The sequence below is a fragment of the Venturia canescens genome, chromosome 2 (assembly GCF_019457755.1).
Source record: "Venturia canescens isolate UGA chromosome 2, ASM1945775v1, whole genome shotgun sequence".
In the NCBI taxonomy this organism is placed as follows: domain Eukaryota; kingdom Metazoa; phylum Arthropoda; class Insecta; order Hymenoptera; family Ichneumonidae; genus Venturia; species Venturia canescens.
This window is the reverse complement of record NC_057422.1, coordinates 15,353,104-15,379,498: the sequence shown is the minus strand read 5'-3', so window position 1 is coordinate 15,379,498 and position 26,395 is coordinate 15,353,104. Positions and strand designations below refer to the sequence as shown.

General features: G+C 42.8%; 2 protein-coding genes across 3 annotated transcripts in view; one reads left to right on the top strand and one right to left on the bottom strand.

Annotated features, from left to right (window-relative positions):
* Positions 1-11,459: 11,459 nt before the first annotated feature.
* LOC122407350 (ES1 protein homolog, mitochondrial-like) lies at positions 11,460-12,966 on the top strand. Its single transcript, XM_043413508.1, has 4 exons — positions 11,460-11,606; positions 11,845-12,134; positions 12,213-12,376; positions 12,752-12,966. The coding sequence occupies exons 1-4, from the start codon at positions 11,460-11,462 to the stop codon at positions 12,964-12,966; spliced, it is 816 nt and encodes a 271-aa protein (XP_043269443.1).
* Positions 12,967-13,043: 77 nt separating this feature from the next.
* Positions 13,044-26,395, bottom strand: part of LOC122406527 (uncharacterized) — a 64,026-nt gene continuing 50,674 nt past the window's right edge. For both annotated transcript variants that reach the window (XM_043412027.1, XM_043412028.1), the window contains exons 3-4: positions 18,542-18,579; positions 13,044-14,980 (exon numbers count right to left, since the gene is read on the bottom strand). In XM_043412027.1, the coding sequence (XP_043267962.1) occupies positions 14,012-14,980; positions 18,542-18,579 (1,007 nt within the window). In that variant the 3' untranslated portion in view covers positions 13,044-14,011. The remainder of the gene's footprint in view (positions 14,981-18,541; positions 18,580-26,395) is intronic.

The following is a 26,395-nucleotide window of genomic DNA, read 5'->3' as shown; positions in this document are numbered from 1 at the left end:
ATTATACGTACGATACGAAACCACCAGCCTCTGATGATTCTTAGCGTTAGGAAAATAGGAAGGAAAGGAAAAGTCAAAGACCTATCAGGAGCCACGGCAACAATACTTTACCACAACCCTCGTACGACCTTCTTCATCGCACGCCACTATGACCCAACTTTGCCGTCAACATCGATGAACCTGCGATGAGGGTTGCGCGGGGGTGCGCGCCCTATTGCCTTTCGGTGTATACACAGCAGTAGATTATCGCCGCATAGAAGAAGCTATGTCCGTGTACGTAACGCGCGCGCGCGAGCGCGAGAGAGAACACACGACCGCGGGAGCAGGACGATAAATAACTACAGGATGAAAAAGGGGGCGCGGTGCACCCCCGGGGCCCCTAAACCTAGACTATAGATACAGCCCGGACTATTCGAGCCACCTCTGGCACAGCAAGAGAACTTTGCGCTGGCGCGCTATGCGGAAAACCCGGGCACAGCCCCGACAATTATACCCTCGCACGCGAAATGTTTTATTACCCTGACGTGTGTATTCTGCAGTTATATATAAATGCAATACTGTGCGAGCTACTTTTAACTATCGAACGTACGCCACGCGCTACGATTACAAGCTCATACGTGAGTTTACGCTCATCGTAATGGATTTTTGTACTAACTTTAGATTGGCCCGGTTCCCATACGATTTTTTCGCCTGATCGTTGAGCAAAGTAACAGCTTCAACTTGAAATGAAGGTTCGAAGAGCTTTGGATCATGGTAGAAAAAAAATGAAGTGACAAAAGTCCGATCACGATGAAACGGATTCTTAGATTTCTCGTGTTCTATCATTCTGTATAACCAAATTGTGTGAACTCTTAAGTGTACTGCCAACACGAGGAAAGTTTGCAAGGGTATTCCGTGCGAGAAGAGCCGGGAAACCTCAGCCTTCCTGAAAATCCGATTGGCCAATTTCCTGCGCCAAGTGGCCGATAAAGTCCTTTTCGTCTTGGTCCACGTCCTCGAGCAGAGACGTACGACCTGGATAGATACTTTGGGGCTCCCGATTCTGCCCTATCATAGAGTCGGCGATACGGACTACGGAGATGGGAATGGGAGAGAAGCGCACGGGCCGAAGAACGTGCCACCGAGAGCTAATTTTGTAATCCAAGCTCGCACTACCTCTGCTAACTGCTCCACTAAAGTACTCGAGAATCCAATCTTCCTTGCCCGTCGTTTGACAACATTACGTACCAGTCTGTTAGAACTTTCGTTCGTCCGGCACACTCGAGCGTGACGTGCACGCTTCCCCCCCAACGACGCAGGAAATATCTGAGTTTTGCTGTACTCTTCGCGTCATGAATTCCTGAATAATTCGGTTTTTATCACCCGACTGCTACACTCTAGATTTAATGACAACCATCAATCCAAATGAGGACTCATACTCTTCTGATGAAGCTTTTATAGTTAAAAATTGACAAATATTCGTTACAGAATGAGGTCCCCAATTCGATATAGACTATCAGTGAATCTACTTGAACTCATCAGTCCTATTTCCAACACTCGATCAATTAATTGTGCCGTGAACTTCATCGAGTCGTCACACGTCACACGTGGTATTGTAATTAAAACTGTAATTAACCGAGCTTAGCCTAAGCTTAGGAACACTGAAAAATTTGTTGTTTCTCAATTTGGAATTTTGTAATTGAAGCTTGTGTGTGTGCGTGCAATCTTGTAATGGGTACGTCGTACCCAGTGTTTATGCAACGGTTAATGGAGATGGTTGTAAATTATCCGATAAATACTTACATAATTAAGGCCTTTCAACACCATTCAGAATTCAGCGTGATACCTAAATACAGTACATTAATCATCCGAATAATTTTCGAGACGTGGCAGTTTGCGTGTAAATTGACCGTTAATTCATTAAAAATGAAGCGGCTGACAAAGCTTTTACACGTGCTGACGAGAATTCTTTTCCTCTCCTACATTCTCGTGCTTACCGCTTCGCTTCCTTTACACATTTCCACCCCTCGGTTACAGGCAGCAAACTCTTGAGTTAATAACGTCAGATTAACTCGATTAAAGTACACTTTTCTGGCATGCTTCAGTAGTTAGTGACTTGTTATGGTATGTAAAGATTTCTGCGCATGTATTGATCCTCATCAGCCGGTAAACCGTTCGAGCTGTAAACTCGCTGAAAAAAATCGAATATTCATGTATCGATTCTTTTCGATGTTGACACGTACAACAAAGCAAAACCGCTTTCGTGCTTACAAAAATCTTTTAAACCGAGAAGCCTAACTATCGTGATCGCGGTGAAATCGATTTTTAAATTGCGTAATAAATAAAATTAGAGCAGCAAGGGTGGCTTCGAGGAGGAGATTTCTGCTGTCGGGATCCGACGACGAGGGGTCGTGCTCTAACTTAATCAGGGTAACTTCCCTCGACTTAATAAAGCTGTCTCAATTTTTGCCTCATTACTGGTACAGCCTGGACGATTTTTCAGTCAATTTCCGCACTCTTCCCCCGCTTCCTCTCATCGGGCCCCTGTACTCGATGGACAGGAATCAATGATCGTGAGTTGGCGTTTTACAGCAAAAGTCTCATTACTTTTTCTAATATTCAATGAATCTAATTTCCAGCATTTTATTCTTCACCATTTTTCTATTTCATTACTATATTTACAAACGTTCGTCTCAATAATTCTGATCAATATTTCCACTCGACACCAACACCTTTTTACTCCCAAAGTTTGAAGTTTCGCGCCATGCAAACTTGGAAACTCACAGCCGTTCGAAAAAATCTAACAGGCGTTCACGAATGAGCTCTTTTTCTGAACTCACCCATGCACACTGCATCCTGATCCGCAAAAAATTAGGCTTCCTTTCCTCCGTCAAAATGGACGCCGTTCACAAACATGTATTCACGAAAATACACGAACGTGCAAGATTTAGTCGAACGTCGTAGAACACATTTAAGGGTTTGGCCAAGAGGGGTCGATTTGGCTCGACAGCCGGTTGATTAGTTACATGAGACCGAGTGCTCTGTGGCTGTTGTATGTTCGAGCTTTGACGCATCGATGCAATCCACGTTCCACGTTCTTGAATCCGCACGTTCAAGTTCACATATGTGTACCATAAGTTGCTATACATGTATCCAGACCTGCTAGATTCGGTGCGCAGTGTGTATACTTGAATATAGACGTATGGTTAAGAGCTCCTCGGACATGGTTGCAACGCGTTCGGCTAACGTGAAATTCTCCGCGAGCGCGATAATCGCATGTCCAGACATACACGGAGCAATCATGTTACATTATGCGTGACGCGTGTGTGCCAGGGAGCTTTGCTCTCTGCTCGCTAGCGTCGCGCGAATCTCTCGATCCCTCACGAATTCTCCACTCTCGTGTTACTCCTGCCACGTTCTTCGCAACATCGCCTGCGAAGCCTACACCATAAATTATGGGCGATTGCCTCATCTCGTTGATGAGTGACGGGAGATAAGTTGGCGATCAATCGCTATTTTTATCCTCGATCATCGCTGCGATCTACTGGAACATTAACCCTCCGTGGTGACCAGGGGTCAAAATGACCCTGGGAGTAACTTCAATCTGGAATTTCGAAATTACCAGTGGCTAAGGAAGCTGGTTGAACCGTTGCCAGAGTCATGATTTTTTCTAGGGAAAAATGGTTTCTTCTAAAACATGCTGGCCTCGTTGTTGATTTTTTTTCGGCATTTTGACAATTGGATGAAAATTTTTTCCTATGATATTCTTATTCGGGGAGGTTCAAACTAATATCCTGAATTTTTATGTGTCGTTCGGAACAATGCTGGCGACGCGGCAAGCGTTTAAACACGGCTGGGGTTATTCCGAGCCCGTGCGACCAGCGCGTTTTTCCTAGAATGTGTGACCACGGAGGGTTAAAATTGAAATAAGTACGTGGAAAATCTCAGAACACGATTGTCATCCAATTTCCACATTTTTCATGTTTCGACTCCCAGATTGACGGAGCAATTGTTTTTACGCATACAGAGATTCGGGAAAGTGTGCCGCACCGGAGGCAATAGCAGTTCAAAAATTCCTGTAATACGAAATAAAAGGAAAGTCTTGGGGAAAGGCTTGGGAAGCGGTTGCTGCTACTTTTGTTAATCAAACTTCGTATTGTACGGCGATATAAATATAGTTTGAAAGAAAAAGTCTGGAACGTCGTATTGCTACTTGCAGTGCTGGCCATCAGCGAGGGCGGGTCGAGGAAAGCGCACGGGTAACAAGGAGCACAGACGAGGAAGGGAGAAAGAGATACCGTGCTAGCAGCGAAAGCACAAGGGTCGTCGCCGAGTTGATAAAGAAATAAAGAATCGTGGAAGTTGGCGTCGAACCCCACCCGCATATTCCCGAGAGACCTTATGACTTAAAGTCTCCTTACTCCGTTAATTCCGAACATTAACAAAAGTCTCGCTAAAACTCGGCGCCAACTTCTCTCTCTCGTCGAGCTCTCTGGGGGCGTGACGGTGGACTTGTTAATGAAAAAAATACAATAAAACTACGTCACAAGTCGCTTTTCTTCTTACATTCTTTCCTTCAGTTGTTGTACTTCTTTTTTGTTTTCAGCAACGCTCGAGATTTTCACCTGTCGGTCGATCCGCGTCAAGCAGATTGTCGCCGAAACTAGAAAAAACTTCGAAAATATATTTCGATATAGTTATAATCTGCAATTATATAACGGCGAGGGTACGCATTTGCGATGGAACGCGACTTGAAATCTTAATACCCGAGTGACGTTATAAAACGCTTTAGTATTATATTCTCACTCTTTTATGGTACAGCAGAGCAGTTACCGCGCGCTCCTCTTTCGCTTTTCGTCTCATCCGAAGCGTACCTTCGGACTGTACAATGCTTTGGTTTATTCATTCATTCCGTTGCTGGATGAAGTTTACAAAAATTTTAATAATGCTCTGATGAAAGTTGAAGAAAAAATATTTCACCTCGTGTTCTTGAACATTTCGTATTTCGTCGCCATGACAATGCGAGTTACAAAACTTACGAGCTGATCTCTCTTGAGGGTTTCGATCAATCTTAAGTTTTCACAGATAAGCATTTTCCTTTCGTATTGAAAGTCATTAGAGCTCCATTTTTTGTGGACACCGGTCCAAACACTCGATCGAAAAATTTTCACATGATTCGTACGAATATCAGAGTAACATTAAAAACGATTCCATGGAGTGGAGTACGGCGAAGGTGGAGGATAAAAAAGGAGCGGAAACGTGTTGAAAAAAGCCAATAAAACTCACGATACGTGCAGAGGAGAATAGGAACGAAAAAACTTTTCTATATCGGTTAGATGAAAGTTGGAAAGGGGCCGGGGCGAGGGCAGCAACCAATGAAAGATATACATGTATGGATACACATTGAACTCATGCTCGCAGAGAGGAAGGTGGGCAGAAAATAATGTTTGATCGCGCTGAAAATTAGAAAAGCGATCTGGCCGAGTCAGGGTGTGCGAAACCAGTTGGGAGAATGATGCGGGTGGCAAGTTGGAGGGAGACGAGAAGAACGGAGAGTTTGCTCGATCGAGGTTCGGCCTTCCTGCCTCCGGTAGCGATTCTACTCCACCAGCACTATCCCCAGGGAAAACAGCTCCCTCCTTCTTTATCTTGCTCTCGCGCTCTCGTGGTGCTGCTACCTCTCTGTTTTCCCCGTTCCAGCCTCCGCTCTTGCGTACTCTCGCGCCCCGTACACACGCGCGCATATACACACACGAACACTCCACCGACGAACACACGCTCATTGCTTTTTCCGCTGGTGCCCGGAAAAATCATCTCGCTGCCCATTTTCAAGCTCATCGCCGTGTCAGGGGTGGTCCCGTCAAGCTGCCATTCGTATATCGGCTGCGAACGAAGCAAAGAGGAAGGAGAGCGAGGAAAAAAACACAAAACTCGTAACCTACCATTGATCCGAGCTATCAATACTCATCGCGAGGTCTCGACCGTGCCTATCTGTCCTGATCCACCAGATATAATTTGTTTCACTCCGAGTTGATGAACGACCACGATTTCACATGTGTCTCTGCGTCCGTTCGTACAAACAAGAATGAGAAACGGAGAAAAATCAAGCACTTGTCGTGGTTTAGGCGAATAGTATCGACGCGGAATCTGCTCGAGCCGCACAGAAAGCGTCGAGGGTCCTGAATCAATAATAAATCGCAAACTCGTTATTTTCGTACCGGTATACCAAACGATTTCGCTCCTCGCTCACGCTTTATGTACCATCTCGATCGCACCAAACTTTCGCACACACACACACATACACGGTAACACCAACGAGAAAATACCCTCATGTGTAACGAATATAGAGATCAGAAGGGAAACATTTATGACGACATAACTCGTTTAGCCACCGCAAGAGGTCTTGGATCCTGGGGTTGCCTGATGGAGGAAAACTCCGTACGATCCGCGCAGTACCAGGTGGTCCCTGCACTAAGAATCTTATTACTCTCTGATCAATTCTATATTTCCTACTTTGACCTGTCCTGGGGACTGCGTGTTCGCATTGGATGATGCTAACTGAAAGGACGCGAGCCTCCCGCAGGGAGGCTCGAACTCATTTGGAGTTGTGCCGTTCTGTTGCTGAGGTGTATTGCGCGATGGAGAAAATGGGTCCTTCAACTGCGCAGTCACGGTATATGACCAAATATGTCTCATATCGAACATTTCACTTTCCAATCACGTGTTCCTCGTTTCGAGTTACGTCGTGATTTGTATAAATAAATCCAAGCAAAATGATCCGAGTGTCCGCGATCCGGTTTCGGAGATAAGAAAAAATGTCCTCGTAGGTATGACAGCTGGAAAGTGCCGAAGGATAGTTAGCTATATATAATAAAGAACACGAAATGCCCAAAACACATAAGGTCGCCCGAGCGATCCTGCGCCACGTAATCGTGCGCTGCTCCGATTCTCGTCGAGGAATCGCCGGTGGATTGTGAACGTTGGACCAAAAAGATCGCCGATGAAGTCCTCCGAGACCAGCACACGCCAGCAGCAACGGAATGAAAGCTCTCTCTCTCTCTCTCCCTCTTTTGCCCTGACTGCTGCGTGTCAGCGCCAGGGAAGAACAGCCAGCGCACCTAGTTTTGATTCACCTCGCGGCGGCCTACCGGTCACGGGTCTGACGGCGCGTAATTGTTCTCTTGTCTGGGCGCTACGTTCGCACAGCACGAAATCTTCGCCTGCTGGTCTCGCTCTCATTCTCTGCCCCCCGCGTTTCCGTACACCGCCGCCGTGTCGTCCTTCGTGCTTTTGGCATCATCCGTATGTGCCTCGTGCCAACGCCACATTCAGCCTTTCTCAACACTCGGCTACGATCTCATCGGCCATACCTGCGATTGCCTTCGCGCCAAGAATGCATAAGCAGCTTCCAGCACTGTTATCTCCCGCTGGTGTGGGACTCCTGCACCGAGTACGCTTTTCGTATATTTTTTTCTCTGTAAAAAGGTCTTGCGAAAATTGTACTTAATTCTCATTTTTCTTGTCCTTGTATACGATCATTTTATATATATTTGTTTCAGTATTTATTTCAATGAATTCTTGTCTACGTAGCATTGGAGATAAATTTCTCAAGATATATCGAATTCCGCTCTCACTTCATTTCGCTTATGATAAATCCGTAAAATATCATATTCCACCGGAATTTATTTGCAGTCTAGTAACGATCTCGCAGCAGCATTCCTTCATACATCAAAAAAACCTGTCAAAGTGACTGGAAGAAAAACGATTGAAGCAGACCAGAATTAACTTATATATGGATGAAAATATAGATTCTGTCCGGATGTATTCCGTGACTTGGCTCCAGAACCAATCAGCAAGGCTCAGTTTAGCTCTGACAAACGATCCTTTCCCCACATTCAACATAACACGCTCCATACGATATCGTATATCCCTCCCCATAACTATGTGTTCCCGATGCTTGTGTTCCAGATACATACCCATGCCTCGGTACGAATCCATTCACCCCTGCTTCCCCCAATGGGTTATTAACGACGCTGGACCTGTCAGTCCGTCCTTGTCTCTCTCGCCTGGCCAGTGCAACATGACTCTTTATTTATTCGTATCTCTCGTATATGGAATTCTTTCTCCCCTTTTAGTCTCTTCTAACACACGAGAAAAAAGAGAAAGTGGGAAAAAACAAGATACACACGATTTGTTGTAGCTCGTCACAGCTCGATCACTTACCCCCGCTTGTTCGATTTACGAATAATTTGTGAGAAGCTTGCAGTTTGTGCTAGCAATCGTTTCGATCATACCGTAATTGGCACCTGGGTCGACAACCGTTCCAATATGTCAGAATTTTGAGTAGCAACACGAGAGAGCGAGGGATGGAGAATTGTGCACGAATTCGAGAGAGTTTCAACCTCCACCCACACGAGGACTTACCACTGCAAACCTACCACCTGGCATTTCAGATAGATTCATCTTTCTCTCTCTCTCTCTCTCGCATATACACTCGTTTCACCTCGAACTCCCAGAGTTCTGACGTGTGACGGGATTTGTGCTCCTGGGAGACACCTCATTCAATTAGCCACTCAGTTACTCGCATCACATCGCATTTGCTCTTGGCTCCCTCGCGCTCACCTACATCCTCCCATCGTCTCTTATGACATGTCGCTCCGAATACAAATTGTATATTTATGTGTATGATGCTTCTCCACGTGTATTGTGTGTATACGATTTTGGCAAAATCCCCAAATTTCAAATTATCACATTGGCACTAAGTATTCATTTACAGCTATTCAATATCCTCTAGTTATCCATTGATTTAGTCAGTTCCAAAACATCACATCGTCGAATGGCTCTTTTCAATTACATCATTTTCGACCATGAACTTTTAGGATGTACACGAAGGCTATTGATCCTGAGACGAAGATAAGAATTTTCGTTTTAATATGTACTTACTCGAGAACTATTTTTGATCCCACAATGAAAGGAGGCGAACGAAATATCCCAAAATCATGGTCGTTCGCTATTTAAATCCGAGTCATCAAAATCGAATGTCTTCAATCAAATAAAGAGCATGAACAGATATTTGTCAATGTTATTGGCGATGTACCGCAACTTGTCCAACCTCACCCTCATAACTTTGTCGCGAAGACGAGTTATCATTTCGACACTTTGTCTTAATATCCTGAAGACAAGAACGACTTTGAGGACAAACGAGAAACTCAGAAGAAATCAAAAATTATGAGAACTATTTGATATTCATGCGACGAGGTAGATGCTCTTCTTGTCACGGCGGAGAGTATATTATACAGCGTTCTTCGTCAACTTCCGGTTCTCGGTCAGATCTTTTGGCCCAAGATGGATGCGGGGACATAAAGTTGTGGAATAGTGTGGAATCGAGAGAAAGATGGAACGACGAACACACGGAATTGCTAACGTGACAATGCGCAGCACAAGAGAATGAAAAAAAACGGAGAAAGAGTGAGCGAGAGCGAGAGGAAGGAGCGGAGGAAGAGAGAAAAAGAGATTCTGGAAGAAAGAAAGAGACGGAAAAGGGAAGCTGCACATATACACATAGGCCGAAGGGCCGAAACCGCTGGCTTTGCGGAATTACTCGACAGTTGAATCCCCCGGGGTCGAACTTGTCCGCGACAATTTCAAACTTATTTTAACATTCATATAAGCCCCCGTCCGTCCCACTATCTACGAGAGTCAGAGAGACAGAGAGAGGGCGCGAGTTGTGTAGAGCGACGGAATATGGAGGGCAACACGGCATCGTCGAACCAGCATCGGAGTTACCCAGAGTCTTCCCCTTTCCGGGGCGATGCTATAGCGCGATCCTCGTACCTCGAGAATTCCACTATGTGTATGCCCTTTCGAAGGGTGAAATAGAACGGAGGGAAGGAAATAGAGATAGCGAAAACGATGTAAGGGCGTGTGAGCATAAGGGTAGCCATGGATTTACATAAGATTATCCAGCAAGGCCCCTCGTTTACGTACTCCGGTTAGGAATTCATCGTGGAAAACAGCAGAGAAGCTGACGTCGTCAACGAGCCACTCGGGATATTGTTGTCTTCGGCACACAATTAGGTATGGGACGAGCAAGTGTCATCGTCACGGTTTCAAAACCCCTCAATGATATGATAACCATCGAAATCTTTGCTTTTATCAGTTATTCTCACAAACGAGATATTCAAAATTCACAATATGAAAATATCATGAAAAACTGTTGGAAAATTATTGTCCTGGGAAATGCCATTTCTTTCGATATTCATTTTACTGAGTGAACGCTGGCAGTTTTCGACTTGCCCCTGAAATTCGTTATAAGGTTTCTCAGTTTCTTTACAAAACAGAGTTAAAGATTGCTCAACGAGTTTTGTACACATCTAAGCTCAATCGAAGATCAATGTTTCAACTCAGAATTTTATACAAGTAGATCAACATAAACCCCTTCTGTAAGTTTTACATCTAAGTGAAATGCAGTATTTTATTGAATGATTCTTCTGGAATATGGACGAGCGTATAGTGAATAATCTCCGCTTCTGAAAATAAAGACCTTTCAAAATAAATTTGTTTGCAGAACCTTTGAAGGGCTAAAATTTCAAAGTCCGTTTGGCCACGGTCGGAAAATTATAAACCGTTTAAGGGGTCGCATAACTTTCATACAGGATCGTATAAGCAATGAATATCTAGAGAAATTGAGTTTTACGAAACACCTTAAGTCACGACGGTGGGTATGAGAAGGTGAAAATCTATTTCACACAAGCGGTACTGCTGCTTCTGTTTTATATTTCAATAGGCTGAAGAGATTTACGTTTGAACACGAGAGCCCCGTCGAATAGAATGCTCGCGGGGTTGTTAAATCCAGTACAAGTCTTCTCCCGCGCCACATCTACCCGCAGTTATGCGTTTCGTATTCATAGTCTGAGGGAAAGTTTCTCCTGAAGCACAATAAAGCTTATACGAGCCGTAAAGTAAGTCGAGCCAACCGTATGCCGATATTTATTTGGAAACTGAGAATATCTCCATGTACTCGTTCGCTGTGAATACTTTCTCATCTGCATGGTCCCCGTAACCATCAGCAATCCTACCATGGAGTTGGTCACTACAGAGCTACACGGAATCCCACAGAATTATTGGCAGTCGCTCGGATTCTGGTTGTAGGTAAATGAGACTGGAGGTTTCTCAAGCATGGTCTCGCTGCGATTCGACGCTGCAAACGGCATCTGGTCATGTAGCCATGGACCGATAATGCAGAGCGAGAGGCTTCGGATAATCGTTTGAAAAAATGAAATCTTCTGTACCTACTGCAGGCAAGTAGAAAGGACGATGAATTTTGATGACGAAAACAAAATAAATCTCGATCGCACCGCTGACACGCTGACAATTTCAAACTTGTTTGAATGGGCTGTCAAGTCACGACGCGATTAAAGAAATTATAGGTGGGTTTTAGATTTTTCGTAAGAATGTTCATTATTTTATACGAGTGAGCCATGCTTCCATCAAAAGTTTTCAAAATTCTAGTTCCAAATGTTACTCAGGCTTGTTTGATAGCTTCCTGTCTACATACGTCCGGAAGTTTGCACAAAACGAAAAAGCCTTCGAAGATAAAAGGTTGCGATCCTACTCCTGTCGCCATCGTGAGTTGTGGTGACTGTTTGCAATTATCAGCTTACACTCGTTCAGGATTTCTGAGGGAAATTAGCTATTTCTAGTTGCTCATAAGTTGCTTTGAACCTTCAAGGTTTTTAAAATCTTCCGATCTTCGCATTGTACTTTGTGAAAACGTTGCAACGAGACTGCATGTGTTGAAGCATCTAATTGGGCGCCTCAATTTACATTTCGATTGAAGGAGTTTTGAGCAACAAAAATTCGCAGGTTCTTTGCGGTGTCGGGGGTCTCGACGGCACGGAAATTGCCGAAGCCGTTTCTATAGCGATTCATTGTTCCGAAAACAATTTGCTGCCACGATTTTATGCGCCGGACATTGAAATAGTTGGACTCGTGAATCACTTAACCAAGAAGCCGGATGATCGCAATGCGCCCAGGAATGCTCTTATCGAAGCGGCAAGATTGGCTAGGCCTGCGATACAATCTCTCTGCGAGTGTGAACCGGGCTCCGCCGAAGCGTTAATTATTCCCGGCGGCTATGGCGCTGCTCGCACCCTGTTCGTACAATAACTCACAAAATTACTACCCGATGATTTATCATTCAATTAATCCCATTTAAATAACTCGTTCCAAAGGAGTGACTTCGCCTCGAAGGGAGCTGACTGTACCGTGTTACCCGAACTTCGGAGAGTCATGGAAGAATTCAATTGCGACAGAAAACCAATCGGTACACTTTGTATTGCAACATCCTTGGTCGCAAAGGTCTTTAAGGGGGCTAAAGTAACACTGGGAAAAGAAGGTTAGTTATTTTTTCGTACGAATTGAGGATACAAATTTGAACCACATTATTCCATTACACTGGTAAAACAAAACAAAAAAATACAGCTTCGTGGGTAGATAAACAGAGAAAAATGCGAATCCCTTCTCGTTTAAAGCAATTTAAAAATAATTGCTACGTTAACCCAGTAGACAAAATTTTTCTGAAGGAAACTTTGAGATGTCATTATTTTTCAAATACCCAATGATCTTCCGTACATTCGATCTTTGATGTTTTGTCCGTACAAAGATAAAAAGATAGAGTGCTTCTCACGATCCGGTCAATTAAGCCTACGAAAAGGCGTTTTTGTAAATTAACGTAAAATTTCAAGTACGTATCAGAAATGACCATTTCCAGGTCCAGAAGAAGATTGGCCATACGCCGAGGCAATAAAGCAAGTTAAAAAGATGGGTGCAAAGATTGAATTCAAGGATGTAACAGGTGTCTCGTACTGTAAAACTTACAATGTATTTAGTAACCCAGCATGGTTATATGCGTGTGCAACTTTCGGCGAGGTTCACAAAGGGATCGGTAATATGATATCGAAGATGAGGAAAAACATAGTACGCTGAGACATATAATAATTTTCTTCGTATACACAAATACGTATTCATAGTCATTTTGATCGTGGAATGTAGGAAAATTATAATTTACCAAAAATATAGTTTATTCGTATGTTTCCATGCGCCCTGCAGAGTTGTATATAAAGAACCTTTTTTCTTGTTTTTTGTGTGTGTGTTTTTTTTTCCTTTTTTTTACAATGACTTAACTTAACTATTCCATATTTATTTTCCATTTTGTTTTTCTCGCTTAACATTATTAGTGCGTAATACTATATCACTACAAACTACAATAGTCAACAACAAATGAGATAACAATGCTTCGAAATTCGTGGCGCTGGTTTATATCCGGTAATTATAAGAAGATAAATGAAAGGGAAACAATCTTGATACGTTGTTTTATCTAAACTCTAAAATCAGCAGGTCTAAAAGCTCACAAAATTTCGTGTAATACTTTCTTGAGTCAGTTCCTGGGCCACGAATTTCAATTGAGACGAATACTACCAAGCCGATTTCCTCACCGTTTCGTGGTTCGATAATTGAACCTCAGACGCATTTTAATCGCAGCGAATGAAATTTTCAGATAGATTATGTTGATGAGCAGGAATCGGAGTGCCGATTGATCGATTCCGTCAGGACACGCAAAGTGCGTACGTTTCTGTACCGTTTTTGTTTGTTTAATAAGCAATTAAAAACTAAATGATTTGCCGAAAATAATGAGTCTCTGATCTCTTGATCGCGCTTCTAGGGCATTCCGCAAGCGCAGTTCCGATCGATGTACTATATGCCTATGTACTTTACGCCTTTCTCTGTTCGTGCCTTTTATTTTGTATACTGCAACGTCAGTCGAAGGTGTTTGAAAGAAAAAAAAAAAAAAAAAAGAAGAAGAAAAAAAAAGAAAATAGAAACTCTCAGACTTTGAGCCAGATTCCACGTGTAAGGGGAATTCCGATGAGCACTCTCGCGCATTGCCCAAGAGTACACGTTTTTTTTTGTATTGTTTTGTAGCACAGCGAATTTAGTAAAAAAAACCTCACGATGCTAGGTTAGATAACGTTCAACTAAGAGCGAGTAGAGGCTCGACAGTCATGCGGGATTTGCGAGCTTTTTCTTCGTGGTATTCTTTCATCATGATGAGTTTCCTCTTGCCCTGACTGAGCTTTTTCGTTGGTGGCTCGGCGGTCGTGGTGGTTAGACCGTTGGCGATGTCAGTCTCGTCATCTTGCTCCTCAAGCATTCTCAATGTTTCAATAATGTTTCTCGGCTCATTGGAGTGCCCCTTGGTTCCATTCCTGTTGGCGTAAACCACCGAAAGATGCGAGAAACTCGATTTCGGTGGGGCCGTTATGTCGGCAAAGTCACGGAAGTTCGCGAAGAAATCGCCTCCTCGAACGGGCTGGGGTTTCGGATTTCTGTAGTAGTTTGCTCGAGCTCTGGGAACATTGGCTGAGTAGTAAGGATTGTAGAGGCTCTCGTCACCGCTGTACTCCTCGTTTTCCTTCTCCTCAGGGTAATAAGTTCCACCCCGGATAACGCCGAAATTGCCGGAACCGAGAAGCGGGTGCTGGGTGTCCTTGACGGTGGAAGCTGCGGGTTGATAAGCGGTGCGGTCGCGCTGGAAGTAACCCAAGAAACGATTGGGTCTGTAACGCTGTTGCTGCTGTTGCTCGTTGTAGGATAGCCGATGATTGGCGAACAATTCGGCAAAGGAGGGGAAAAAGTTTTGACTATCGGACTCGAGACTCTTGTCATCGACCTGACGAGCCGCGGATGTTACTACGATTTCTCCATCGGACTGCAATCTCGGCTGGGAAATTGTCGCACTCACGCGTATCTCCTCGCCACTTGGATTTCTTTGGCTAACACTAACCGAAGAAGAAGTCGCCGTTTCGGTACGTTCGGAGACACTTTCGTGAGTCGCTTCCTCGTTGGCTGTCCCAGCACCGTCTGGCTCCATGTACATGTCCGAGTCATCTTGATCGTCGTAGTCATCGGTACGAATCTCCGATGCCGAGGCCTCGGAATCCTGAAAAAAAAAATCAACAGTAGATATCACCCGATCACAATTCTCGTGGGCATTGTAATTTTTTTTCTAATATGAAATTAAAGACTCTATCAACGAGCACAACATGGCACGAGAAACTTTTTCTCCGCGATCATACAGATAACCCGATTATGCAAAACCCACAGCTTCGATAAATTTGAATATCATGAGATATTATTCATGAGGCTTTTTCCACTGTGTGTACACCGCACGAATCGCGTTTTCATTGTCCTGATTATGAAACATTTGAACGTCGCGTCACGCCTAGCATTGTTACAAAAGCTGTTGAGTCCCGGCAGTCCTCACTTCTCTGATTGTTATTCAGGTATTTCAAATTTCACATTAGGCCTTTTCAAATGACGAGTTGTCTCGAAAAATCAAGTCTCAGAGAATAATCTTTCATGAGCTACTCCTGATTCGGCCGCAATTAATGATTGTCTTGGACCAAAAACACGAGTTATACCAGAAAACTTAACACGTTCATAAATGAATTCGTTCGGGTCAAACCATTCGACCGAATGACTGAGTTGGTAAGATTCCGAAATGAATAGTCCAACCGTGAGCCGGAGAATTTGCCTAATTTGCCGGAGGAAAGAAATTCGGAATTCATTAAAGAGGAAAAAACTTGAATTTTCCGATTCGTTCGCGTTGCGAAACTACTAACGAGTGTTACGAAAAATAAGTTGAGAGAACACGGTTCGAAGAACCATGTAAGAAATTCGTGAAAATTGATATGTAGCCGATTGCAATCATTGGAATAGTGAGTACGCTGTGGGGGTAACAGAGGTGGCTCGCCATTTCTTAGCGTTACATCTCGATCGAGCATCCTCGCGCCTGATGCGTGTTGAATAAAACGTGTAAAAAGAGATTCACGAAAGCACACAACATGCAGACAGAGTATTACAGGGCAATTCGAGTTGTCTTCACTCGGATCAATTAACGATCAGTGTGCTTAGACAGCTCGGCGTTCACTTTCGAATCTATAACGCATCAATTAAGTGAGTCAGTGAGTTGGTGATCGATTAAATCGCTCGTAGCACACACACGTCGGTAAAGGAACGAAGGATTTCGCCGCTTCGTGACGCGTGTATAGCTCCTGCTCAATTATTTTCTTGAAGCGTGGTGTTTTTGACATTGGACAGTGAATGGCACGATAGTTCGGTTGGGGCTTGGGAGCCGTTGCCGAGTGCAAAGACACAAGGAAAGTCCGTTAGCGGTTACTCTTTTTGGCAATTGGCAGTGGTCAATCACTGAATCATTGGTCCACCAAGCGAGACGGAGTTAATGTTCGATGGGAAAATTGTATCTTCGAGACCTGTCACTTTTGTATGGCAAGATCGATCGATCCATGGACGCTTTGCAGTTCGTTTTATTAAGGCCTCAGCACTGTGGCCGTACACTTTTCTCTCGTCAAGCACGTGAGCACGTGTGTGTGCCACGCACGTGTAAATTCTAACGGAGAAAGAGACGTTATTATTGCGTGATTGCGGGACGCAAATTAGTCTCGCACCGTTTGCACTGACTATAATACACGCTTGGACTACCTTTACCCTTGTAAGAAGATTATTATATTAACTCTCGGATGCTCGTGCTGCGATCGCGCGCTCCATGGCCTATTAGCTTTCTGCGCGAGCTGACGGAGCTGTAGTTATTCCAGACTCGTGTGCGCAGTTCGATATAGTATCGCGAATGCACCGACGCGATTCAACTGCGAATGAATTATACGTGAATTAAGGGCAATCAAGGCAGGAACCCAATCGCGCTTTTCGCACGATCCGCACCATTCTTTTCCGTCTCTTCGTATCACTATTACGTATATGAAGTTTGCACAAATGAGGATGAATCATCTTCGAACGAGAAAGCCGAACACCGCGGGATACGTACACGTGCAGGTTCAGGCTGCTTAGATCAATACGAGGCTGTTGTGACACTTGCAATCTTCGAGGAATCGATCTCCATGCGATGGTATCTTCATTTTTAATTGCTCATCGTTTCTTCTATTTTTCGCACTCGACGCCTCGACCGTTGCAGATAATTACGTAATTTTAACTTCGATAGCGCTCCTCATTGGGCGATTCAGCGAAAGCGACCCTTCGGTTAATCTCGTGCCATCAATTCGCACTAATATGTTATTGCACTTTACGGATCATCTTCCGAGTTACATAAAAACCGGATGGATGCACATTTATAGAAAGTTTTGTCCCGGAGCCTGAGACGTGATTCTTTAGTCACGCGAGAGCCGATGCAATCTTACACTGTTTTCTGGATAATCTTATAAATCACTTTTGTCAACTCATCGATGTAGATTTCTTATTTCTTTGAATTTTTTCAAAATTTATGTTCATCAAAATGAGTTTATCGGTGTTCTGAGGACAATTCGGATTGTAAAAACTCAACCTTCGCTCAGTTTGAGACCAGAATATTTTGTATTTTCAATAAATTTTCATAATCCTGTTACCCCCTTTGAGGATGAGGCACACAGCGCAGACGATCGTTAATCGTTTATTTTTTCCTCATTTTCAAAATACTACAAAAACGCACGTATCCACGAGTCCCGTAAATCCTCTTTCGTGTACTCTAATCGAGATTATAAATTGGCACCGCGATCACACGTGAATTACAATTTGCAATGTACGGTCTCACGATCGGCGATGTAGCAACACCGTGAGTCTTCTCTCACGGTTGCTCTATCCATAGATATAATCGAACGTGTATTTACGTATTCGTATGTGTTTATAATAGTCCGGGATAACCAATAGGTACGTAATATAATACTCGCACGCTCCAACCAAACCGTGAATCTTTGCCGAAAGACAGCAGCAATATCTTAGCCTCATCCCGTTTCGCTGATTCTTCGATTTCAAATCTTCACAGCTTAAATCGACGCTAAGTACCCGCTGTTCGAGACAGAACTTATAAATACGCCACGGAAAAGTACGTTTGCTACTGCGATAAGACCCTTTCTCGACGTCTCGATACGAATGTGATCCTGGTTTTTCTCACCCAACGGTCCTTTCCTTGATCGGTGTCGTTGTGACTCAAGTCCAAGATCTTGAGATAAACCCACATTTAGACGTAAAGTAAGATAATTCATAATCTATTGAAACAGCGTGGAATCTCGATGAGTTCTTTAGGTTCAATGGACTGATCAATATTCCAATATTATTTTTTGAAAACCGGTTGTTTGTTTTTATAAAAAACAAGAAATTAAATCCCAGAAATGATTTTTTTCATTTTTTCCTACTTTTCATCGGGTGTGCAATTTTCTCAAGTCAGCGATGATTTACGGAAAGATAATTTTCAAAAGTATATACGATAAGTTTGATTGCTTCTACGATTTTACCTTAAAATTACATTTTCGTGCCATCTATTTTTGTTATGAGATTTTATTTGAAGTATCCTGCGCCTAATCTTGCGTAAAATTGCAGTTTATGAGTATTGTAAAAATTCGTGCTTAGTCGTAATAGTGCAAAATAAATTACAGACGAACGTAAAAATGTATACTGAAAACCGTCGGTAGTTGTTCGATATTGTTTATCTAACCTCGTGAACTGCAGCCTCTTTTGGTACTGGAGCTCCATCTGAAACAAAAATGAAAATTTTCCTTAAGTCTCCGAACTAAAATAAACTCAATCGACAACAAATAAGCCACGAAATTTAGAAAAACATAAAAAAATGTCTTCAACCTTTGTCTGAGCTATGTGCAAAAACAAATTCGTAATCTTTTCGGCTGTGCAGTTTCCAAAAATCCTCTCGATCGAAGGAGCCACACGCAGTTTTATCACGAAAAATAATCGCGTTCGAATCTCACGAGTATTTATCATGCCCACAGCGGATAAAGAATTGTGTGATGCCGTGTGCCCGTTGTAATCTGAGTTCAAGGTTTCCGCATTATCCGAAAAGGTAAAAAAGGAGGACAAAGAAAAGTGTGAAGGAGAGATTTTTAACCCTGAAAAAACGACTTTCGAGAGGAGGAATAATATGAAATTCTTGAAGTTTGAGTATAGCGTCGATAGCGAACGAGGGGGACGAGACCACGGAGCAGGAATCGTTTGCATGGAACCTGCCCCTCGTAAAGTTCTCCCACAACAACCGGATGGGAAGCACACCGGCGATAACATTAATTTTATCTCGGAAAGCAGCGGGAAGATCCGCAGGACCCGTTCACCCCCGTCATCCTTGAAGCGTCTTTAAAATAATTCTTCCCAAACAGAAAAAAACATATTTTTCTTTCTCCAAGAACTTTAGCATCGAAAAGCAAGTTCGGGCGTTGAAAGTAATGTTGCTAAATACGAAGGTGCATGAGATAAAAACCTCTATATTTATTCAACGTCAATGGCTTCCCGTATCCCCGCTCCTCGTCGAGAAGAATAGAAATAAAAGATAGTCTTGGATATAAAATACAATCACTTGGAAAGTCCTCCGATAATTTCTCTCCAGCGAGACCCACGCGACATGCACTCACACACAAAAAGTATCCCTTTCTCTTGAAACCCCTTTCTTTCTTTCTTTCTCCCTCGTTATTAATTAGTTCGAGTACGTGGGTATATGTCGCAGCGAGAGAATCCGTGCAGATAATCAGCGCGTATCTCTCTCGCTCGTTTCTCGACCCACAAATCTCGAACGGTGGTTCACGATTAATTACGTCCACGTTGAGTACACAAACTGTCGTTATATACATCCATGTATACACAGATATATACGCTGCTCAAAGCAGATATATAAATCCCTCCTGTAACACCGGTAAACTCACGGGAGTTTGAGCGTTCCTCCCTCTCACAACGAGGGAGAAAGTCAATTACGTCGAGGGACGAGTAGCACGTTTGCGTGTATCACTGTACAGTTCGAGACTTGCGGACATTGGACATTTCGCGAGAACGAGAGAAGTCTCTCGAGATTATTGCTCGATTCTCTACAACGTAGATTCGTACTCGCGACTTCTGTACAACGAGAATAGCCTCCCGCGAAAAACTTCGCCACGGATATATGTGTGCGTTTACGTATTAACTATACAAATATATTTATACATAGAGGAGACTCAACAACGCGCTCTGTACACCCGTTCTACTGGCCGCATGCATTCGTTTCAATTGCCGATTACTGCTGCGACTGCTACACAGCATCGTGCACCTGTCCCGCGACTGTCCGCTTCTTGGATCGTTACGTTCCACGCGGTGGAAAAAAAAAAATCCAAGCACTTCCGACATTTAGGTTTTTGTCCAAGCGAACTCTTGCGGCACATTTTTTGTCGCAAAAAAATCATCCCCGTGCAGTAAACCATTCCGAGTTGAGTAGTGTTGACGCGCCAAACAATTTGATTTTATCGCTATTTCGAGAAGCAATGAAATACTTCCGGCTGAAAGTCAGACTATTTGTAGAAAACGTGATAAGCTTGGAAGGAGAAAAAAAGCTCGTAGTATTTCCAGCACTTTTGTAATTATCGATATTTATCGTTTGTGGAGAATTTTATGTTTTTTTAGAGTTAACTTAAATAAAAGGAATTTCTTCCCATCAGAAAAAATGTAATTCCATTAAATTTTGGTCGGATCGAAGCTACTGCAGTCTTGCGTGTTGTTCTCATTTTTTAGTTGCTTCAAATATTTACTCTGCGTTTGTTTCGAACCGACGTGACTTTTCGTTGCACGCTTTTTGGCGAGCTCACGCGATCTATAAATCTGTGAATTTTTCTCGAAAAATTAAGTTAAAGGAAGCTCCATGTTTTCACTTCCGTCTGACATTTTACCGCCTTTTTTTCTTGGCTTGTACTTTCGCGCTTGGTCGATCTACCGAATCACTTTCGTTTCGTGTTTCTTCTCCTCGTGATCTCTGTTGGAGAGAGAGGAGGATTTTTCTTTAGATAACAAAAGCAAACGAGAGGGGTTACGATATTTTTTTAGCGTCTACGTAATAAATCTGTAAGCAAAAATGATGTTCTCGTACCGAAGCGAAAGAAAAATTTGAATTGCAAAAAATTCATCTTTCTCATAAATCTGGAAACTTAATCCCTCGAACGTGATTGAGTCCGTGGCCCTAGAAAAAGGTTTCTCGACGATCAGTTCAATAAAAAGAAGTTCAAAGCAGCATCTCGTTGAACTTTCTTGACAGACTGCACCGTGGTAGTAAACGAAAAGTATTGAGAGCGTTAAGGTGGTGCACCCAATTTTACGCACCGAGTACCTCCATCTATGAGGAAATACAGAAAGAGAAAAACGTGCGTTCGTGGAAGAAGATTCTCGAAGACGAAAAAATCCGAACGAGGCAACGTGAAAGTTTCCATTTGCATATTTTTCAGATTGCTTTCTTCTTCTCATTTTCTCGTTCATTCATTTGAACTCTTGAAATATCAACTCTGTCGATTGAGCAAGCGAGTTCAAGAAAATGAACTTGAAAGGATTCAAAGCAAAGAGTTTTTCGATGTGCTGATAATGAACGGCCGCTCGAGTATTGTACTGCAGGAGCGAACGATTTTATCTATATTAATGAAATATATGCGACAAGGATTGCGTGTCGTGAGTTATCGCGTGTTTATCTCAACTCCGCGCTCTCACTATGCTAATGTGCAAGCCATTACAACTACTTTGACGTACGTCAGTTTCACTAATTTTCAGGTGTTGTTCATTATCTAACAGAAAAGGGTCGCAAAGCCGAGATCGAATGTTTCACTGGATCAAAGTGCGCCAAAGTGCTCCGAAAAATTTTCAGTAAAAACACTTCATCGTAACAACAAGAACGTTGTTCAGATGTAAGTACAGTTTTGTCTGTGTGGTTATGAGCGCAGATTGGAACGAGTGATAAGTAAAGTAGGCCTCGCCGACCTTTACATTCGACATTCAGTAACTTTTCATCAATTATCTTTCCCTACAAAAGTGCAACATTGAACAAAGCGAGTCCTGGCGTGAATCTAGCCAAGAAAAGCACTTTGTAATCCGAATAACGCAACCTTTGGTGATCTACATTTCGACTCGGTTCACCCGGAACACTAGCGCACGGTATCGTGATATTTACGAGGATGTTTGTGTATTTTGCGAAGAAATATTTGCTCCGCATTGAAAAATTTACGTTCGAATAAAGCAGAATAAAAGACAAGAGCGATAATTCAGACCGTCGAGCGATACCACTGATCGAGTTCGTGACTCAGCGAGGAAAATTAGCGTTGTTTTCTCTACAGATGGAAGGTACCGGGTCGTGCTCCAACCCATCTCAGGTTTGCTGGTGATCAAACTTTGCTGGCTTCACGAGAATTACTTAGAACTTGTCTGGGAACATAACGAGCTGATTACTTCCATGGTTCAGTGACATTGTCGACGATAATGGATCACCGATTAGATCGAGGTAAAACATGCTGCCATCATCGACACAATTGCAGCAGTGCAGTCCACTTGATTATTTTGTGGAGAGACTCCATAACTGAATTGGCCACGAGACCGTCGTCACATTGAATGAACATTTTTTTTCAATTTGTCTTCTCTTTCTCTCTACTGTTCACTCTGCTTAACTTCACCGCTCAATTGTAACGCGAAGAGCATAACACTGCAGTAACACGCTTGGAGCTATTTGAAAATTGTAATCGGTACGTAGTATCTGAACGACATAATCGAGTGGCGAATAAACAGACCGGATTCTTATGCGGTGGTCTTTGCCCCGGGGCGATCTTAGTATCACTGTCGACAAGGAAGTTATTTAAATCGATCTCGTGCAAACCACGCACGGCTACGTTTGTTTGTTAACACTCTTTCTCGTTGTGTTTTCTTTTCCTGCTGCAGTTCGATATACTCCGGATGGGAAGAAGAAAGGAGAGAGGGAGGGAGGGAGCAATTGAAAACGACGTGTCATTCTAGTCAGACGTAAATTTGTTTTTATCCGTGCCGGAAAACTGCAAAGAATCGATCTCTGTTCGTTCAGATCGGCTGCCACGAGGAATCACGTACTTCCTGCTCGGGATTTTCTGTTTCTCTCCTATAATCATCCCTTTTACTTTCTTTTTTCTTGTTATAATTCACCGTCAGTGCTATGGAGCTCGAAAGAAAAGAAAAATGGAATAGAAAAAACAGATGAAACGTATGTACGCGGCGCAATAGAAACCAGCCAATTTGTAACAAATAATGCGTGTACGCTTCGAGCTTCGTTTGTACGTTTTATGCAATTGAATTCTTATGCCACTGTCGAGTAACTCTAACAAAAACGACTCGCTGTCTCGACGAGACTTGAGAAATTCGAAGATATTGGTGACCGTGCATTATTTTATGACGAAACATCGCCAGAGAATCTCGAGCTTTTCAGGAAGCTCCGGTGATTGCGCATCAATATCGCTAACGAGACAGCACGGCCGTGCTGCATGCTCGACGACCACTCTACGTAGAAACATACAAAACTAAAGTTTCATGAAGAGTCTTCTGCTCATATAACTATAAACATAGTCTTCGTAACGAAGAAAGCGTTTCTCGTTGACTACATTCACAGTGGCCAACAGGAAATATTTCATGTACAATCGTCTTCAATGATCTTTGCTTAGAATCAGCAAGATTTGCGTTGTGTTCACACACATTTCGATTTAGCAGCATTTACTTAGAAACTTATGTAGTCTCTTGCGTTAACAGCGTCATCATTTTATTCACACTCCAGCATTGTTTATTTCCTGTATAAAGCGAACCCTTAGAAAAATTCATCAACGAATACGTCTATTGCCAGGTACGAATGAGCAGTAATTTTTTTATAACTTTCTTCAAATGCCATGTTTCCGTGAGATTCAAAAAAGTATCCAAAGCAACTCTTCTACATAAGTTGATCGGATACTCATCACTGTTCATCGTTCTCCATTTTAATTGGCTCTTTTTCTTGTAATCGCTCTCTCATCATCATTTACGTTGAACTCTAGCTAGAATTTTGGCAGGTGGTTGAATGAACCGAAGCAACGTCATCAAAAGATTATGCCCGCAGAACGATCGATGATATGTTTTCCTGATAAAACTACCCGGCTGATTTCCATGATGAATCATAATTACAAATACAGTAATTAGGCGTTTGACGAACCACGCAGCTCGTGATTACTTTGCCAATACGATTTCTCTGTTTCACCAGTATGTTCGAGTCATTTGGTACAGTTTACTCAGGCAAAACTAGGAAATGCTTTCACACGCCGCGCACAATAATCTCAACAACCAATTATCATTTCACGTCCGCACAAACATATTTTCTTTATGCACATCATTAATGTATATTAGAGATGATGACGATGCCTAACACAAAGTGAATCCTTGTTTCGTTTACAGCTCCAAGAGATCCGACTAGTGAATAAAAATGTTGAAATAACCGTTGGCCTCAGAAAATCAGCAAGAAATTATGGTTTCCCTGGCCAGCCTTCGTGAGATAATTAGACGAATGATTTTTTTCCATTTCATTATTGCATCGGTACTGTTCTATAATTTCGCATTCATCCGCAATCTCCATCCTTCAGTCAATCACGGTATGAAAACCTGAGGATATTCTGATATGCCATGGAGGATGATCGTGGGAGTTGATTAGATTCCACTCGATCCGAGGATCGACCACACCTTACACAATATATACTGCCACACACGATTTCCGACGATACCTTTGGTCTTTGGTTATCAGCATTTCCCCGACCTTTTCTCAGTTTCTCGTGAATACTACACGGTGGTGATGATTTTTTATTCCAATAAAACAGAAGATCCGAGAGAAAGCACTTGGAAAAGTGTCGATCTTCGTAGCAAACTGCTCGAGAGTAGCAGAAGTAAAGATCAAACTTTCGTTTGACGCGGAGGCTCCGCGTGTATTCGCACGAATATAACATAAATATACATAAACATCTTCGTATTCGTACACAAATATATGCACATCCGTGTATATACACGGATGTAACACACATTACGAGTGAGAACCGAAACTCAATCGGGAATCCAACTTTCTCCCGAAGGGAAGAAGCGGCTCGTGCAGCCGCCTGATGCCTTCGCCCAGTGCGCGCGCTTAATATTTTCTTTTAATACCTCGACGCTCGTAAAGTACGTCGCCAGATATATTCGTCCGAGATGCCCTCGGCTCTTCTCACTTATGTATAGCAGATATGAGCACGCTACAAAACGTGATACGTAACCGAGTGAACACTTTTGTGCCTGCGAGAATTTTAACTACTCGACAAACCGCGTAATGAAACGTCTCGATTAGCAGTTTTCATCCATTATCATTCCAGCAACATGGGAAAAGAATCCCATAAAGGCGATAGAGGATATGCAAACATTTTACAAAGGGAAAGTATTTTATTGATTAATTGAGCATAAAGATGTTTTTACGATCCTCCATGTTTTTATGAATTCTTGTCTTTTCAAGACGCCTTCATGCTTACGTCGTACATTTCATTTTTCAGCTCTCGCAATGCATTTACCTATTAGGAGGAACTTCTTATGTTCATTCGGAAATGAAAATATGGATTGCCTCAAAAGAAATTTCATTCCAACGTTTTTCTTGTAAGACGTCCATTTGTAATTGAAATTACGGTTCGAAAGTTTTGGGATGTTCTAAACGATAAATTAGCTATTTAAAACCATTGTTAAATGTGTATATTGAGATACATTTCCTGTGAGTGTACGTCAAAGATTGAATGCTATGCGTCTGACCCAGATAGAAACTGACCACTGATGATTGATTGCCTACGTTCCACGCTTCTTGCGTTTCAGATCGTTGGCCTTGACAATGTGGCCACGAGCCCTGGACTCTCGTTTCTTTCTCTCGGTTTCCGAGCTGTCTTTGTCCCGCCTCCTTGCTCTTTTTAACTCTCCCTCTTTCTCTCGATCGTTTACTTGCCATGTATCACGTCAAAGACCGCCGAGGTAGGCGTTCTGCGTTCGCTATAGGCATATACAACGATGCATTTTCACGATGGTCCAAAAAAGATTGGGTTGAACGAGCCACGAGTTCGTTGGCACTTTTTCGAGGGCATTCCGCGATGGGAATCTTGTAGGACGACAGAATGCATATCAATTCGAAAACTCGTTCTTCGGTCCACTCCCAAAATTCTTTCCTGAATTCGACTTTTGGTGCGAGTATCAAAAAGGAAGGCCTCCAAATGGCTTCGAGATTTCATGCAAGTTTAATTTTTTAAAGGCATCTTCTCTACTATGTGAACGTAAGAATCAGATCTCATTTACCATTGCAATCCTTTCAGTTCTTTATCGTTTGCTCCAACTGCTCGAAACCCTATTTCAGTGTCGATTATTATCATAAGTCCCTATTAGTTATTCATTATCTTCAAATTAATCAAACTCGTCTGCGCAGAATACATGCATTGAGTTCGATATACGCGTTCACTAGGAAATATTGTTTTAATGACGTCGAGATTTCATGAGGCAACGAGAGCGAAGCGTTGTACTCTTGCTTAATCGA